We start from the raw sequence: 17,148 nt of genomic DNA, 5'->3' as shown, positions 1-17,148 counted from the left end.
CTTTAAAACCCATCCTAGATGTGTTTGTATTTTTTTTTTAACACGAATTTTGAATTTAAACGATTATTATATCGCATGTTGGTATAACAGCCAACTCCGAACCTACCAACGCAATTTTAAGTCCCAACAAGTACTGAGAATTTTTTAATAGAATACACTTAAATCTAATATATATAACACAATCTAAATGTTGCACTCGGAAGTTGAACCCCAGAACTCGTGAACTAAATAAATAAATAATGCTAAACTCTGAAGTTCTTGATCAATGAGACAGATATTGATTTATTAGTCACTGAAATATAGTAGACCGAAATTTGAATACATATAAACATATCTACATAGTAGGTAGTACATACTGATACGATTCCTAATATTTTAGGAACAGGTAAATAATGGCCTTCAAAGTATTATTTTACGAAGATTTTAAAGTTAAACTCTCTTGATAATGTTGGTTTATATGACTGCAAAAACAAAACGTTTCATCATCTTTGAGTTAATGTCTTGCAGATGTGCTTGCGTTTAACTTTTTATTTTATCACACACATTTAAATAAAAGTTCAATATAAAACTAGCATTAAAATTTATCTGTAATAACCGTTTCATTACTCCAATATGTGCGCAAAATATTATTGGGAATATAAAAAAGTGATTCATAGGTACTGCGTTTCCAGAACTATACACATTCACTTTGTTGTGTAATATTACGTCGTGCTTGTCCACAAACAATCCGAATGTATCTATCAAACCTGATTTAAACATTAACTCAGGGTTAATCTATGATTGCAATATAATAAGGATTACTGAGTATTCCAATTTTGAAAAAGTTGAGACAACTTGAAGTAGTAAAATAAATGTAGGACTAAAATATACACGTCTGCGGGGAAAAGCGCTGATAATCCTGAAACGAATTTAATTATCATGCGTCAAAATAATCCTTCTAATAAAAATAATAATAATAATAATAATAGCTTTATTATTCCTTACAACGGTTTACATATTATTTTAAATGGATTCTAAATTTACATAATTAAATTCTAAATATAACAAATGTTTAGGTTAGTAATTTTTCTTAAAACTATGTTAGATTTAATATTTGTTGTAAGGACCGCCTTTGCGGTGAAAGCCTCCTCCATGAGTAGCCAGGACTTTCAGCTGTTCATAGCTGCTCTTGCACATGTTTTTCCTGCTATCTGTGTTATATCATCAGACCACCTTCTTAATGGTCGGCCTCTTCTGCGCTTAGAGTCTCGTGGGTACCCATTTGTAACTATGTATGACCACCGCTCGTCTTTGACTCTTTGTATATGTCCTGCCCATTTCCATTTCGAAACGAGTACATGTTTTATGGCATCTGTAGCCTTTGTTTTTTCCTAATAAAGACATTTCTCACTCCTTCTAATAATAAACCGTATTTAAACCTGTCCATTTATTTAAGCTTTGCAATATCAAAGACAATAATATAGAGGATGATATTTTAGAGGATAAAAGATACCTCGGTTATGATACAACTAAATTTTGAAACTTACTATAGTATAGAAAGCAGAGAAGAACGATTGGCAATCAATTTTAATGGTTTGATACTAATTTTTGAATTGTTTTGTTTATGGTAAGATAAGCGACATAGAAAAACTTAAGTTAACGGGTGAAGGAAAGAGTTATATCTTAGGACTACAAGGAGTATCTATACGAGAAAAAATCAGCAGTGAAGAACTCTGTTGATGAAATAGAGTAACCGATATAGATCAACAAGTAGAGAAAATAAAGTAGCTATTAGTGAAGTCTTCCGGCAGAACTGGTAAACTATGAAAATTTAGCTTAAAGCAGGAGAATCTGTACGGTTTAATTTATAATTTCTTGAATCTTGTATCGCAGCGAATCGTACGTAGAGAGTACATTGCCGAAGATCTGTTTAATGAGGATAAAAAGAGTATAGTGGAGTATAGCAAATTAAGCTTAATTTTCATAGAATTCTTCAAGTCCATAATATTATGGAATTTCGCAAAATAGCGCCTGCTTATATCGAGAACAGATAAATGCTCAGGTCAGAAGGTACAGAAATAGTCATCCCAATCGGCCAACTGGTACCAACTAGGTGGAAAGAAGAAATCCACAGAGTTACTGAGAGAAGAAGAAAGATAAGTGTAGAAAGTGAAAACCTGGCTAGTCTTTCTGAGGACCTCTCCCCCGACTCTCATTAATAAACCGCCAATGACCTAATAATTAATAGGTTTTCAAGTATCAATGAATCTTCTTCTTTGTAAATCTTCTCTGAAATGCTAAAGATTGCAAAGATTTCAAAATGCAAAGTAACATTTTCAACCGCATTTTAAAAAAGGTCCTCCTTTTCATTCTCAACTGTGTGTTTTTTAAACCAATCATATTCATACCATGATAAAAATTTCTTTTTTACGCATCATAAGCTTTTCATAGGTCTGTTTGACAGGACAGTTTTGACTGTAGCTCAGTTAAATAAATTGCAAAAAAGCATGTCCAAGCAGTAAATATCTATCAGTTATTTTTTTTTTATTCCCCTACAAGTTAGCCCTTAACTGCTATGATGGAAGCGGGCTAACCGGTGAGATAGTATGCCAGTTATATTTAACCCATACTTCTAATCGGATTCTACGCGACATAGTACCGGAACGCTAAATCGCTTAACGGCATGCCTTTGTTGGTAAGATGGTAACTACTCATGGCCGTAGCCACCAGACAAGATCAGGGAAAATTCAATAAATATATTCCCAAATTGCCTGCCTACCTGCCGGGAATCGAATCCGGCACCAACTTGAAATCACAGTTCCACCGCGGTGCCAGGCAGGTCGTCAAAATGTGTACGCAAGATAAACGTTATTTAAACAACAATAACCTTTCAATGGCGCCAAAATTATATATCAAGTTTAGAATCTGCGTCACTATCAGTCCAAATATAACCTGTCGGCTAACTGTGACAACAGAAATAAACCCTTGCTCTGAATACCTATCGTTGCACCACCACACGTCTGTCGTACTCGTAGATGCATAACTAAACTCCTTAGTATGAAATTTACACGCTCTCTCACTAATCTATCTATAATACTATCGCATTCGAAAATCGAATAAAGTATTTTTTTTTATTCCACTACAACACACACTACAGTTACTCCTTGACTAGAATCTCTCCTACAAGTTATTAACAATATTACTAACACGGTGGATAGAGAGCATGTCGCTGGGATTCGCTGGAAACAATTGGCCCAGTACCGTGAATGTTGGCACTCCTTAGAAAATAGCTACGTCCAGCGGTGAAACTCAAATTGAGGTGATGAAGATGATGAATTGATATCCATCGTCGTTTTAGTAGCATAGAAGCGTTTTAGTCGTTTAGCAGCATCTTCAACTTCTCGCAACATTCGTACCGGCTAACTTCTTCACGTCGTCGCCGCTTAGCCCCTACGTTTCAGTAAATTCACAAAAAACTTTATGCCGTTTAGATATTCAAAAGCGACAGTTATCATAGAGCAACAGAGACATGCACAGAGAGGCATGTTTTGCAGCGCGAATTTGTCCTTATTTTTCATATAAACGTTGGTTAAACGGCACGTCTTCCTCAGAAAAGGGAACAAGGAACTTAAGGTAAATTTTTTTTTTACGTGACAATGTTTTGACGCGAGCAAACCATCAATATTTCTTCTGTTAAGGAATCTCGTACTGAGGGTACTCTATTCATGCGTGTACCGCACGATATTCTTGAAGTTTTTTTAAATTATAGAAATAGAAGAACTAAATTCCATTTTTATAGAAATATCATAGAGTTAACCGATTTGATTTATTGATTTTCCTGGAAACGTCTTTTTTTATTAAATGTGAGCACGATACATGTGGTAACTAATAATAGCCATCACCTAGACCTGGATCTAGTAGAAAGCAAACAGGGATACGTGACTAAGGCGCGCCAAATTAAAAAAAAATATGTCTAAAAATTATTAAAGACATTAATATCGTCAAATTATGTAATTTGCCTTATGCGTCATTCTAAAATAATATAAGAGAGCATCTGTAATGTCTAATTTTTTAAGACGCGACGGTAAGTCTCCTGGCAAAGACATCACAAAGACGCGCCCTTGATGTTAGGCAACGTGTTTACAAACACATATATTTAACGCCTCTTTTTATCGCCTCGCAGAGTAGACAGCCATAGACCACAAACTCGAAGTTATGCAGCGTCGACCTATTAGTAGCAAGTATCAGTAGAATAACGTTAAATTAGGGTATGGGTAATTCTTACACCCATCCTGGATTTATTTTTATCCCACAACAAATTAACCCTTTACTGACTTGACACAAGCGGGGCAAGAAACAGTGTTAGCGGGCTAACCTGCTAGGGGTTACAGCAGCTATATAGTCAAAGTCAAATATTTATATTGAAATAGGCAGATAAATGCGTAAATCACATCGAAATATGTACTGAGATATTGTACATTTAGTGAGATATTGGCGATAACTAAATTCTTACACTAAGCTACGACGGTTCCAAACCCAGGGTGTGTTTAGAACCTTCGTAGCTTTAAAAGTCTAAGGTCTAAGAAGAAGCTCAGAACACACTAAGCCGGTCAAATATTTAACTTTCATCAGCCATTTAATCCTCATCAGCTTCTACTCGACATCGTACCGGAATGCTAAATCGCTTCACAATCGATTTTGTCAATAGCGTGGTTACAAGCCATGGCTGAAGAATCTGACTTTTTATTTTAGAGTACAATACCCGGAGGTTTTGGCTCTTTTGGCCAGTCCACAGGATACACAAGGAATTTAGAGGCTGATGATGTCGTAGCATTTACTAATTATACCAGCTATTGACAGTGGCTTCGTATGCGTTTTTTTTGTTTTTCATTTTTGTTTTACATGAATATTGTGGGAAGCGTATATTTTCCCGGGATAATAGCCTATGTGTTAATCCACAGTATAATCTATCTCCATTTCAAAATTCACGCTTCACAATCGATTTTGTCAATAGCGTGGTTACAAGCCATGGCTGAAGCCTTCACTCTAGCACTTCAGACGAAACATCGTTCAGTATGACTCATTGACTTCTCACTAGTTGGATATTTGAGTCGCTGATAGCAAGTAGAAGAATATCGCAAAATTTGGTGATTCCCTGCAAACTTCCTAATTCTAGCAGTCCATCGGTATAATATGTACCTAATGCTTATGATGATGTTGACTACTTGTTGATGCATTGACGGTTGATTTATACATCTCACAATTTTATATATAAACTGGTCAAATATTGACTATTAGTAAAAGGCAATGAGTTTGTAAAGCTTAAGGAGTTGCATTTAAAGAGTATTGGCAAAGCTAACTATGAGCCTCATAAGAAGGCTCAGAGTCACTCAGCGGGCGATGGAGAGAGCTATGCTAGGAGTATCTCTACGAGATCAAATCAGAAATGAGGAGGTCCATAGAAGAACTAGAGTTACTGCCATAGCTCAGCGAATCGTGAAGCAGAAGTGGCAATGGGCAGGGCACATCACTCGGAAAAGCGATGGACGTTGGGGTCTTAAGGTGCTAGAATGGCGACCCCGCACTGGTAAACGCAGCGTAGGTTGGCCCTCAACGAAGTGGAAAGATGACATCAGGCGAGCCGCTGGAGGCAAGCGGCCCAGGACCGTGTAAAATCCGCCGAAATAGTATGTAGCTGTTTCACCTCTGGTTACCCACAAACCGGCGTTAATCAAAGTGGACTGATTCCTCTGATTTGTCAAGATCTGCTCGAGCTCTCGCAGACACATTGGCCTATCGCCAAACGATCACATACCCGAAATGACATGCTATTAAACGTATTTATTATAAGCTCTATTATAATAAAACAACTCTAAAGACATACATAAGTGTACATTGATTGAGTTATCTTTATATTAAAACCTTTACAAATGGATAATATTAGATCAGATTATAGTCAAAATAATTTATGATCACTGTAACAATTTGGCTACACAAAAGTATATCAATCGACGATCATAGAATAAGTGTTTAGGTACGGCACTAACATAAATTTCCAAACCTTACCTACCTGAAAAACGCATTTATGAAGGGGCAAAATTTGATGGACACAGGGCTGCAGGACGTGTTTGTTGCATGCCCTGCGAAGTATTGCTCTGTTTATAGGCGATGACTTTTCACTTCAGATGGGCTATATACTTGGACCGTCAATTATAAATATGTATATGAAAAAGAAAAAACAAGTATATGTTTGTAATTTTCATAAGCTACCAATAAATACTCTACCAAATAATTTAATAAAATATCTTTCAGTTTCGTAGTATAAATCCCAAATTAACAAATCAGACCTTGTACCTACTATAGGCACATTACTCGATTGTTCGCATAATTGTATTATAACAGCATAATCAGTCTTAACCTCACGGACCTACTTCTTTTTATTACGTAAGTTCAATATTCCAATATATTACGCTTACTCGTACCTTCTCTACATAATAATATGATTTGGTGGTAAGACCTACCGCGTTAAAAGCGTAATTTAAAATTATGTTCGCAAGTTAAAGACAGAGTGACTTGAGTACTGGTTTATTTTTTTATAAGTAAATATAGTAAATAAGAAAGATAGTAAATAAGAAAGTAATATATTGGTTTATAATCTTATGCTTAAAGATTAAAGGTAATGTGATAAAACTTACGTCTTACTGAGTTCGTTTCACTTGTCGGGCCAAATAAATTTGTTTTTTGGTATTTCTGTAAACTTACTGTAAACTTACTTACCGGAGTTACTCATTTAGCGGTATCCGGCTCGTGCCTCTGCCGTTCTGCTCGTTTTAGCCTTTGATCCCGGTTATTATCTATTAACATGTGTTAATAAACATTAAAGCCCGTCACCCCGCAATGTACCAGCGTGGAGAATCTGACATTTTATTATAAAGTTCAATTCCCGCAGCTTTTGGCTCTTTTGGCCAGTCCACAGGATACACAAGGCATTTAAGGCTGACGATAAAGATGATGATGTCATAGCAGTTACTAATTATGTGGCAAGCAGCTGTTGCCCGTTGTTTTTTACGCGGTTTTTTTTGTTTTTCATTAATCCCTTGTCTTAATCCAGGGTATAATCTATCTGCATTCCAAAATTCAGTCAAATTAGTTCAGTAGTTTTTGCGTGAAAGAGGAACAAACATCCATACATCCTTCCAAACTTTCCCATTTATAATATTAGTAGGATAGGATGGCAAACGGACAAAATGCAAGGGGTTCCCAGCCAAATATTACCCACCAACCATGAGCGTGTGGTGACTACAGATCAAGATACAGTTGTCACCACCCCTCCTCTTACAACGGGTGTCGTACGAGGTGACTAAGGGTATACGGAGAACGAGCAGTAGCGTCCTCTGTGCTACTACTACGTTTGCCAAGCGTGGTGATTATGGGCCAGGCCTCTCACAACGGAGAGGCCTTTTGCCTGAGAGGCATGCGAGCACCGAAGGCTGGAGGATCATAACATTCATCAGTAAAACTTATTGTTTTGTATTTAATTACTCAAAGTTACATGTACTAATTCAATATAAATTTTGGAGTTCTAAAGAATGTTACCAAGAAGAGATTGATCTTAAAATAAAACATTGCATAGTCTGATCTTTAAATAAAAAGTTACTACCGAAAAATACACACTAAAATTGACATGCTTTTTGTACTGACATTGTGTTAAATTCAACTAATGCCGACTTCTTCACTTTAAGGGTGGGCCCCGTCCGATGAGTTGTCCGAAGCCAATAACAATATAGTCACGCCACTGGTATTCACCTACCTACTTTAGATGCAGACAAAATACCGCTCAAACAATCAGCCTCGCCAATAACGTAAAACCTTGTTATATGTAACCATCGTAACGTAGTTTACGTCAATGAATATATTTCTGTCTTGTAATGATCCCAAACAAATGAAAGCTTTTAATCTATATTTAGAGGGTTACTAAACTTGGAAGATGGAAGCATAAAATATCAGAGAAGCATAAACGGGCAGTTTAATGCTCAAACTGCAAACATTTAGGTACATTCGGCATGCTTACATTTTGATTCACCGTTCTTAAACGAAGGATTTAAATGGCAGCTTAAAATAAACTTCTGTTACTAGTATATCTCTGGGCGCGTGTACTACTTCTAAAACAATACTTACTTCTCCACTATAATACTATTAACGGAAACATTACTAGTAGAGATGGTTAAAAACCATCCTGTACCCTGTATCCTGTGGTTAACAACCAACCATGATGTAACGCACGTTGTTTTTATCTTAAACTCAAATTTCCTTAATTGAACTAAGTAGATATATATATTTTCGTGGTAACTATTCACGTATTGCAACATGTGACATAAATTTTCACATCTTTTCATAGATGTGAAATTAGACTTGACAACTCAACATATAGACTTGACAACTCAAGTACGAATATAATTCCATAAATGTTGGCAAATGATAAGCTTGTTGTGTAGAATCCAATACATTATATATATATTTTTTTTTTACAAGATACGCTTACGTTTGACTACTATCATGCCTGCTGGAAAGCAATAATGAGGTTTAGGTAGGGCCGCGCTTGCATAGAAAATGCCTATTCACACTTGCCCTGAAAGCAATCAGGTTGTAGGTATGTGGCAGGAAACCCCGATGCCGGCAGATCGTTCCAAACCTTACCGGTATGTATCAGAAACGAGAAAGAAAAGCGCATCGTACTTAATCAATGTCAACCACACAAGGACGCCACCGTTTACGGCGACACACTGTTCAGTGGAATGGTGCCGGAGGAACAAGATTATGAAATTCTTGAGCACATTTGCCAGAGTATTTCCTATAAAAAACCGTTAAAAAGCAACATTGCGTCGGTGCTTTAATCTGTGTAGTTTTGCCTAGTAAGAGATTCCTCAGTCGCCGCCCATAATTATTATTCTTAATTATTATTCTTCTGGCGCGACGATCCACCGAAAATGCTTTCCGATTGGATAAAAGTGTATCCCATCACCGGCCCACTACGGGACACGGGTCAGGAAAGTCCACCAATCCGCACTTGGCCATTGTGGTGGATTAGGGCCTAATACACCAAAAAGAAAAGCAAGCATTTGGGAACTTATTAAAGTATTAGCATTTCATAGAATAGAAAAATATGTTTACTAGTAACAAAGATAAAAAATATCAGCCTCGTTATTAGATTAGCATGTTTGAGAACGAATTGAGTTCTTCTGTCAAGAATATCTCCGTACCATCCCAGAATTAGACAACATGTTTACATGTTTACTGTTCAATTTCATAACCGGCTACGTTTGTTGTGGCCTTCTCCTTGGACCGAACCCTCGTAGTTTTAGTTGAAAGGTTATAAATTTCGTACCGAAAATTGAGATCTATCATCTCACTACTATGTACACATTTTTCATGTAATATACGCTTCAAAAGTTCCATTTATGGGTATATTTGCAAAAATTAATACTTCACTTAGTCTTTTGACTTGATTATACCTAAGCCACACACACAAACAATATGAGCCATCAATATATGAGTCTAGATACAAAGATAAAAAATATCAGAATCGTTTGTGGACTAGCTTGGTTAGCATGCTCGAAAACTTATCGAGTTTATCTCTCAAGGATATCTCAGTACTATCAGAGAATAAGAGAGCATGTTAACATGTTTACCGTTCAATTTCATAACCGGCTAAGTTTGTCATAGGCTTCTTCTAAGACCAGGGCGCGTTTGGAATCCTCGTAGCATTAGTTTAAAGTTTATTCATTTAGTTATCGCCATCACTAGTAGGTACGTTTTTCATTGTACACATTTTTCATGCAATAGTAAGTACACGTACTTATCAAAAGTTGTATAATTGATAGATAGAAGATATTTTTGACTAAGACTTTGAGCTTAACTCAATATGGAGTAATCTTAGCGAATCAGTCCCATGTCCATAAGTAATATTGTAGTCATGTCTTTGTCAAAGTCTTTTGACATTTGGGACTTTTCAGAAAGATTATGGGAAAACTTAATGATTAGGTAATTGAGAGACTTATTGCTATCTACTATGCGTGAGGAGGCGTATGCCCAGGAGTGGGATATTGATATCAAAATATGATATACTTATTTTCTTAGTTTTAATTTTTTTATTTTTTTACGTGAATTTAATTAGGCAAAATGACTTGTTTTAATTGATATTATTACAATAAAACTTATAACTTAACTGATTACTGTATAAGTAATGCCCGCGTGGAGTGGTACAAAGATACTGTCTAATTCCACGCCGAACAGCCTGGCTGATCCTATTCGCAAAAAATGAATAAATCCTTTTGTCACCAAATGAGGCAATCAACCGCGAAGTAATGTCTGTCTGTATAAAACGTCAAGTCTGTCTGTTTGTAGTGACTCTACCACAAGTTCGGAAGGCAGATTCTACCGAGAAGAAGCCGGAAATATATAGTATGGAAAATATGAAACTAAATAGTTTTACCTAACAGTAGACAAGACTAATGGGAGTCATGAGACGTGAAAAATTATTGCGTCAACTGTCGACCGCGGTAATAACTTTCCCACCTAATGACATGGAACATAATGTGGCACTGCGAAATAAATTCGCGTAAAAATACATGATTTTAATTAAGTTTATTTCAAAATACATTTTATTTGCACGCTACTACAAGTTGAAGCAACAAAAAAAGAATATTAAAACAAAGACAGTAGCAGAATACAAAAGACGGCCTAATCGTTTAGTAGGGCTCTCTGCCAGGTAACCTTAGGATAAGCAATCTCATACTGATATATAATGCTGAAGAGTTTGCTTGTTTGGTTACTTGAACGCGATGAACTCAGGAACTACTAGTCCGATTTGAAAAATTATTTCAGAGTTGGATAGCCCATTTATCGAGGAAGGCTAAAGCCTATATATCTTCTCGCTAAGACCAATAGGAGCACAGCACCAATGAGGAATATTTCAAAATCGGGGCTTTTATTCCTTTTGAGGACTTCCGCTGCGCTGGGTAAACGGTTAAAGTTTCTATAAAATCATGTACGACGAAGTAATTCCCCTTCAAAAGTTCTAAATAAAAGTCTGCGACAGCATCCCTACTTCCCTACTAATATTATAAATGTCAATGTAAGTTTGTTTGTTACGCTTTCACGCAAAAATTACTTAACCGATCCTCATGAAACTTTGTACACATACTCTTGGAAGTGTGAGAAGTAATAAAGGATACTTTTTATCCCGACATTAAGCTCGGTTTCTTTGGGAGAGGGGATGAATATTTGACGATTTTACACCATAACTCCAACAAATTATAACCGATTTAAAAAATATTTTTGTGCTATAGAGGTTCTAATATGTGTTTAATTTTGCCCAAACTGTGGTTGGAGATAGAGGACAGAACTCCTCAGCGTACAGCAGCAAACCCCACATTTAAGTCTTAGCGATACTGAATACTTTAATTTTTTTTAGATCTACTACTAAATTTAATGACACATCAAAAAACAAAATCAAACGCAGTCGAAGTCGCGGGCAACAGCTAGTATGTCTATATTTTAAGGTTGACTTAAAGCGGACGAAGTCTGAAGGGCGTTGTTGCCGGTGTAATTACAGGCGCATGAGGCTTAACACCTATTTTTTTTTTATTTAACTCTTTATTTGTACACCACTATGAAGTTAAAGGAAAATAAAAAACACAATAGAAATACAAAGACAGAAGAACCTATACCTACCTAATATACGTTATTTTATATGTTAGTGACAATAATTGTTAAAACGGTTGACCGCGTGCACTCTTAAGTCACGGGGGACGACGATAATTTACTAACTCGGAACTAGTTTTCCTTGAATTCTTTAAATTCATTAGTGTTCCATTTCAATAAAGAAAGCAGTACCGTCCTTTTCAGACGAAGTCGCGGACATAAGCTAGTATTAATATAAGTCTAAATAACTTGCTTCGAGCTTTTGTGGCACTTAAAACAAAATGAAGTTAATATATTTATCAAATTTCTTTGCATAATTGCAACCTCACATGACTCGTGGAATTGTAACAAAGTCAAATCAAAAACGAAGCAACAAAATTTATTTAGAAGAATGCTTAAATACTGGTTGTCGTGTGCTTGATGAAGTCAAGTAACCACGAACTATGCATTTAATTTGATTTAAGCACTGCACTGGCACGATGACCTAGGAGTAGAGTGATAAAATAAAGTTAGAGTAATGTTTGCATTCCAAACATTACTCTAATTTTACTGAAATGAAAATTGAAGTGGTTTTTCTTTTTCTATCTTGTTTATTTTACGTGTGCAATAAATAATGCGAACATACAAGTAGTACTCGGCTGTCTAAATTTTTCAAAATATGTTAAAAGTCAAATTAGGTCCATTTACCTAAATATAAAATCTAGTTCAAAACTCATACACTACTATCTTATACACTTTGACTTCGTTCGCGTGGATATTGGGTAAAGCTATAGTATTAATGTGTCTATCTACTGATGTTGGTTGGTAGCAGTATTTTTCAGACCATATGTAGAATATTTTGACTACGAATCATTCGATGCTTTTTTTAGTGTAACTAACCATAGTTAGACTAAAACCTGCTCCCAGCATCGGTTATTATCGTTTATATTGATTTTATTAGGATCGTTATTTTTAATCCGTCAACCCGCAATCTAGAAGCGTTGACGATCTAGCTTTTATTCTGTACAAGATTCTTTAAAAATGACGTAGTATGTAGTCTAGGGGCCAGAGGCACTGTAAATTGGGGCCTTATTTTACTTAATAGCAAATAGAGTAAAGGACTATACATAGGAATTGTTAGTACTAGCACGGTGTTAGGAAATTGACGGTGACTATTTTTCTGCATCGGATAGCTGGTTAATGGCTTTGCCGAGAGAATGATAGTTAGGCTGATGATGAAGATAATGAAGTATATTAGCGGTGCTAAATTACTTAACATTTTGATTTTTTTTTGTTCAAGCCGCATGATTTGTTGGTCAGTCAACTCGGATATATGTTTAAGGTAGTTTATACATGTGTTCTTGAGCTTAGGGTACGAGGGCTTACGTAGGGCTCCGAAGTACTGCACCGCCTGATCCCTTGGATCTCACTGTACCTACTTGAGCTTTATATTTAATAGTCTTTATATGTTTTCGAATTGCGTTATGTAGTATATATGACTTACAACGCTTATGATTTTGTATAATAGATTAGATATATGTACAGTATTCGAGGGAAAATATTATCCGCTAAACCGTTTTCAAGATGAAATATGAAACCAATAGTTCGTGTCCTGTATCGCCGTTGTAAATTTGCTAAGGAATTAACTTAGTGTTGATTTATCGTTTGTGCATATGGACGTAGGTACTCTACAAATTCCCTGATGGCGTGCTTTAGCAGCTGGACACGTTGATTTTATCCCTGGGGGGTGTTCTATAACCAATAACACACATTTTTTTAAATTCTTCCTGACGTTGGCACTTGACTGCAATCTCACTTGGTTGTAGATTATGAGGCGTTGTAAGATGGCAGTGAACTAACCTTAATATATTAAACCCAAACCCCTTCTTGGTGTACACGCGGTGTCGTACCGGAACGCTAAATCGGTTGACAGCACGACTGTTAACTAGCCACGAACGAAAATTCTGGAGTAATAGATGACCAAATTACCCCAATTGGAAATCGAGCCCAGTTCCTCAAACCTAGAAGACTACAGCGCTCATCACTGTCAGGAAGGTCAATGAACATAAAACATTGTAAGCATATTTATAATGTTGACACAACTTACCAAGAACTGCTATACTCCAATTGGCTTTACCGTATTTTCTTCCTTCTATTCAACATACGTCACAATTTTAACAGGATTGACGTTACTTAATCTAAACTGTAGGCTTAGTACCAGATTTGCTCGCTCGCAATCGAATCGTAGTTTTCGCATATCAAACTCTGTATCTTCAAAGTAAAATGGACCTAACCATTTATCGTAATAGAGTCGCAAATCCCGTACTCCTGATTTTTGGTTTATTATCGATCTATAAAAAGCCCAAGCTAATGAATTGTAGACAAAGTTGAGCTTTAATGCAACGGAAATAAGGTAAATTTTACTCCGATGTTCTAGTATTTCTTCACTCTAAAACGACTCCTCGTTTGCGAGCAAGCGAATCTCGTACTAAGGCTACTTGACTGGCTGAATGCAGCGCAACTACCTTCCACGAACCTTTACCTACGTGTATGATGTATATGTGCATATTACATTGACTTTGAACGTTTTGAAGGTTACATGGATTACGGAACATTATATATACAGTATTACGTTAGGTTTCCAGAAAAAATATGTTGTAACCGATATATCTCTAGGGTTTTGCGATACATAATAAGACTTATTGCTTTATATTATATGGATTCTAGCTGTTGTCCACAGATTTTCGTTTTTCGCAGAAAGCCTTTGTTTAGAGACAAAGAGTTTTCTTCTGTTTTTTAGTATTTTTGCTACAGTGGCAGCAGAAATACCACATTTGTGAAAGTTCACAAGATACAGCCTGGTGACAGACGAACAGACGGACGACAGCGGAGTCTTAGTAATTTAATTAATTTATGCATAGATTTTCCTTTTTTAGAGTTCTAAATTAAGAAAAAAATAAATTTTCGGTATTAGTTTTCTATATTGGCAAATTGATTCCATGTGTTGGTACTGCCCCGCAATTAGCCAGTTTAATTGAAACAGTTTTTATTATTATTATAAGTAGGTCAAAATTATGCACACACATGCACGGTTCACTAAATACAAATAACCGGTTAAGCCGACGGCTTATCGCATCTAAGCCGGATATCGCCACACATCTTCATAATATAATTATATTATATCCCACTATGCTGTGTCCACAATATCCTTCGATTAGATAGATTCTTTATTAAGTGGATTATATATTGAAGGTAACATAATCGACTTCGTTGCAAAAAATCATCTTTCACCGATCTTTCACTATTCAGGCTGTTAAGCTTTGGAATGCCTTACCTCTTGAAATCCACAGAGAGGCACAGTCTATTACCATTTTTAAAAAACTTGTTAAAGATCATTTTTTGTCCGAATCTTCGGAACTTTAACATGCCTATTGCCTTCTGTTTTATTTGGGGTTTGACAATATTGTATATTTTTATGTATTATTGATTGCCTGGAAGAGATCGCTATGTAGCGATAAGGCCGCCAAATTGTATACTTTTTGTTAAATTTTTATTTACAATTTTACTATATGTTTGTGTGGTGTACAATAAAAGTGTATTCATTCATTCATTCATTTATTTTAACTAACATCCAAAACGACGGAAATTTCTATTTTTTTTATTTATTAACTAATACTTCGCGTGGTTTTGATGTGTATGTCTATGTTATTTTCGTACCTCTAAACACACACTGTGCAAAAAAACATGTCAATCTCTTGTTTATTTACTGACTAACTGGTTGCTTCCCCGACTTTCTTCGCGTGGAAATTTTGAGTTGTATGCCTTTGTTATTCTCTGACAACTGAACTACAAATATGCAAACAAAACATATTCATCTCTTACTCTGTAAACAACGAATCTATTCCAGAGAAACCGTACATTTTTCCGGGATATAAAGTAGCATATGTGCTATTGAAGAGTAGGTATATTATTTTTCTCCGTCCTAAATTTCATCCAGATTCGTTCAACCGGTTTAGCGTGATTAGCAAATATCCATCCATCCTAACTTTCTTAATAGTAGTATTGGTTAATGACCCGCTGGTGTTTGGCCAATTTTCAAAAAAATATATATTGTTATTATTTTGTTCGTAGGCACGTTTACCTTTCCACGCGGAAACTAAAGAGTGCTAAAAATCGGCAACGTCTTGTCTAGTTTAACGACATCCCGCAGCGATTCCGGGCAAGAGCAGTTTAGGAATTTAATATTTTCCGAATTTTTTCTGGTCTGGTCTAGTGGGAGGCTTCGATCATGGCTAGTTACCACCTAACCACAAAGACACGCCGCTAAGCGATCTATCGTTCCGGTACGTGTAGAAACCGATTAGGGCTACAGGTTAAATTTAACTGACATACTCCCTAACAGGTTAGCCCGCTACTATATAGACTGCAACATAACTTACCAGGTGAAATTAGAACCAAGGACCAACTTTTAATGTATATGAAAAAAAGTTTTTAATCTATTTAAAACATCGTTACAAATTTAGATAAAACATACTTACCGTGTTGTATTATCTCATTATGTTATTCTTCAATATACAAAAACAACTAAACATAGGTCAGATTTAGATCAACCCTTTGACAAGGTTCTCATTTTGGAAGCCGGTTAGAAATTATTTTAAATTTCTAAAGAGCTTGTTTGGAAGTGAATCTCATATTTTTTTTTATAGTAGATAATAATTGACGGACTACGCATGTGGCCTACCGGATGGAATGTAGAAAATCAAAGCGTATAAACACAGCAACACCGCCCTGTGTCTATCAACCCGAGGCGAAGGTGTTAAGCCTCAAAAGCCTGTAACAACACCGGCAACCACGCCCTTCAGACAGAAACACAGCTGCTTAGAGGCGGAAATAAACATGCCGCTGTAATACAACGTTCAACGAACAAGCTCTGTCCCAAAAGCTAACAAGATACTGTTTGTTTAAAAGCGCCAATCTCAAAAAATGCGGAAGTTCAACAATAGATCGACAGTCCGATTGATAACAATATGACGATTTGATATTTAATTTTTTGAACGTTTCTTTCAGCCAGATCCTGTACATGGATCAAGATGCATACCAACTTCCAACAAACTACAGTAGAAACATTCCACCCGGTACGTAGAATGATTTACTCTTCATACATATAATGTTATATGCTAAGGACATCCTTAGCATGTTTGACTACGGATCACGAGGTGCTGCGTTCGATTCCCGGATCGAGTAAAAAATTGATGATGAAATCTATTCATCAACAAAATTTGATCAACGCGTTGGAGTTGGTCAAACTCTGTGTCTCGACCGTAATATTTCTGACCAAGCAGATGGCCCGCCTCTTCACATCTCATTTCATGGATGGCGAAGGGTGTAGAGAATATAACGGAGAGCAGGCGTCCTCTTTGTTACTTGGCAATGGAAGTCCATTTACTGCAATCACCAAGCCGTCTGCCCAGCGTGATTATTTTGGGC

The 17,148-nt window shown here is 36.2% G+C and overlaps 1 protein-coding gene across 1 annotated transcript in view; it reads left to right on the top strand.

Annotated features, from left to right (window-relative positions):
- The window catches only part of LOC120624622 (S1 RNA-binding domain-containing protein 1-like), a 66,774-nt gene that overhangs the window by 5,494 nt on the left and 44,132 nt on the right, over positions 1-17,148 (top strand). The window contains exon 2 of the mRNA XM_039891272.1: positions 16,729-16,796. Coding sequence (XP_039747206.1) covers positions 16,729-16,796 — 68 coding nt within the window. The remainder of the gene's footprint in view (positions 1-16,728; positions 16,797-17,148) is intronic.

This window comes from Pararge aegeria, chromosome 6, assembly GCF_905163445.1.
Source record: "Pararge aegeria chromosome 6, ilParAegt1.1, whole genome shotgun sequence".
Lineage (NCBI taxonomy): Eukaryota > Metazoa > Arthropoda > Insecta > Lepidoptera > Nymphalidae > Pararge > Pararge aegeria.
Note: the sequence above shows the minus strand (reverse complement) of the source record. Positions and strands in the feature narration are given on the sequence as shown.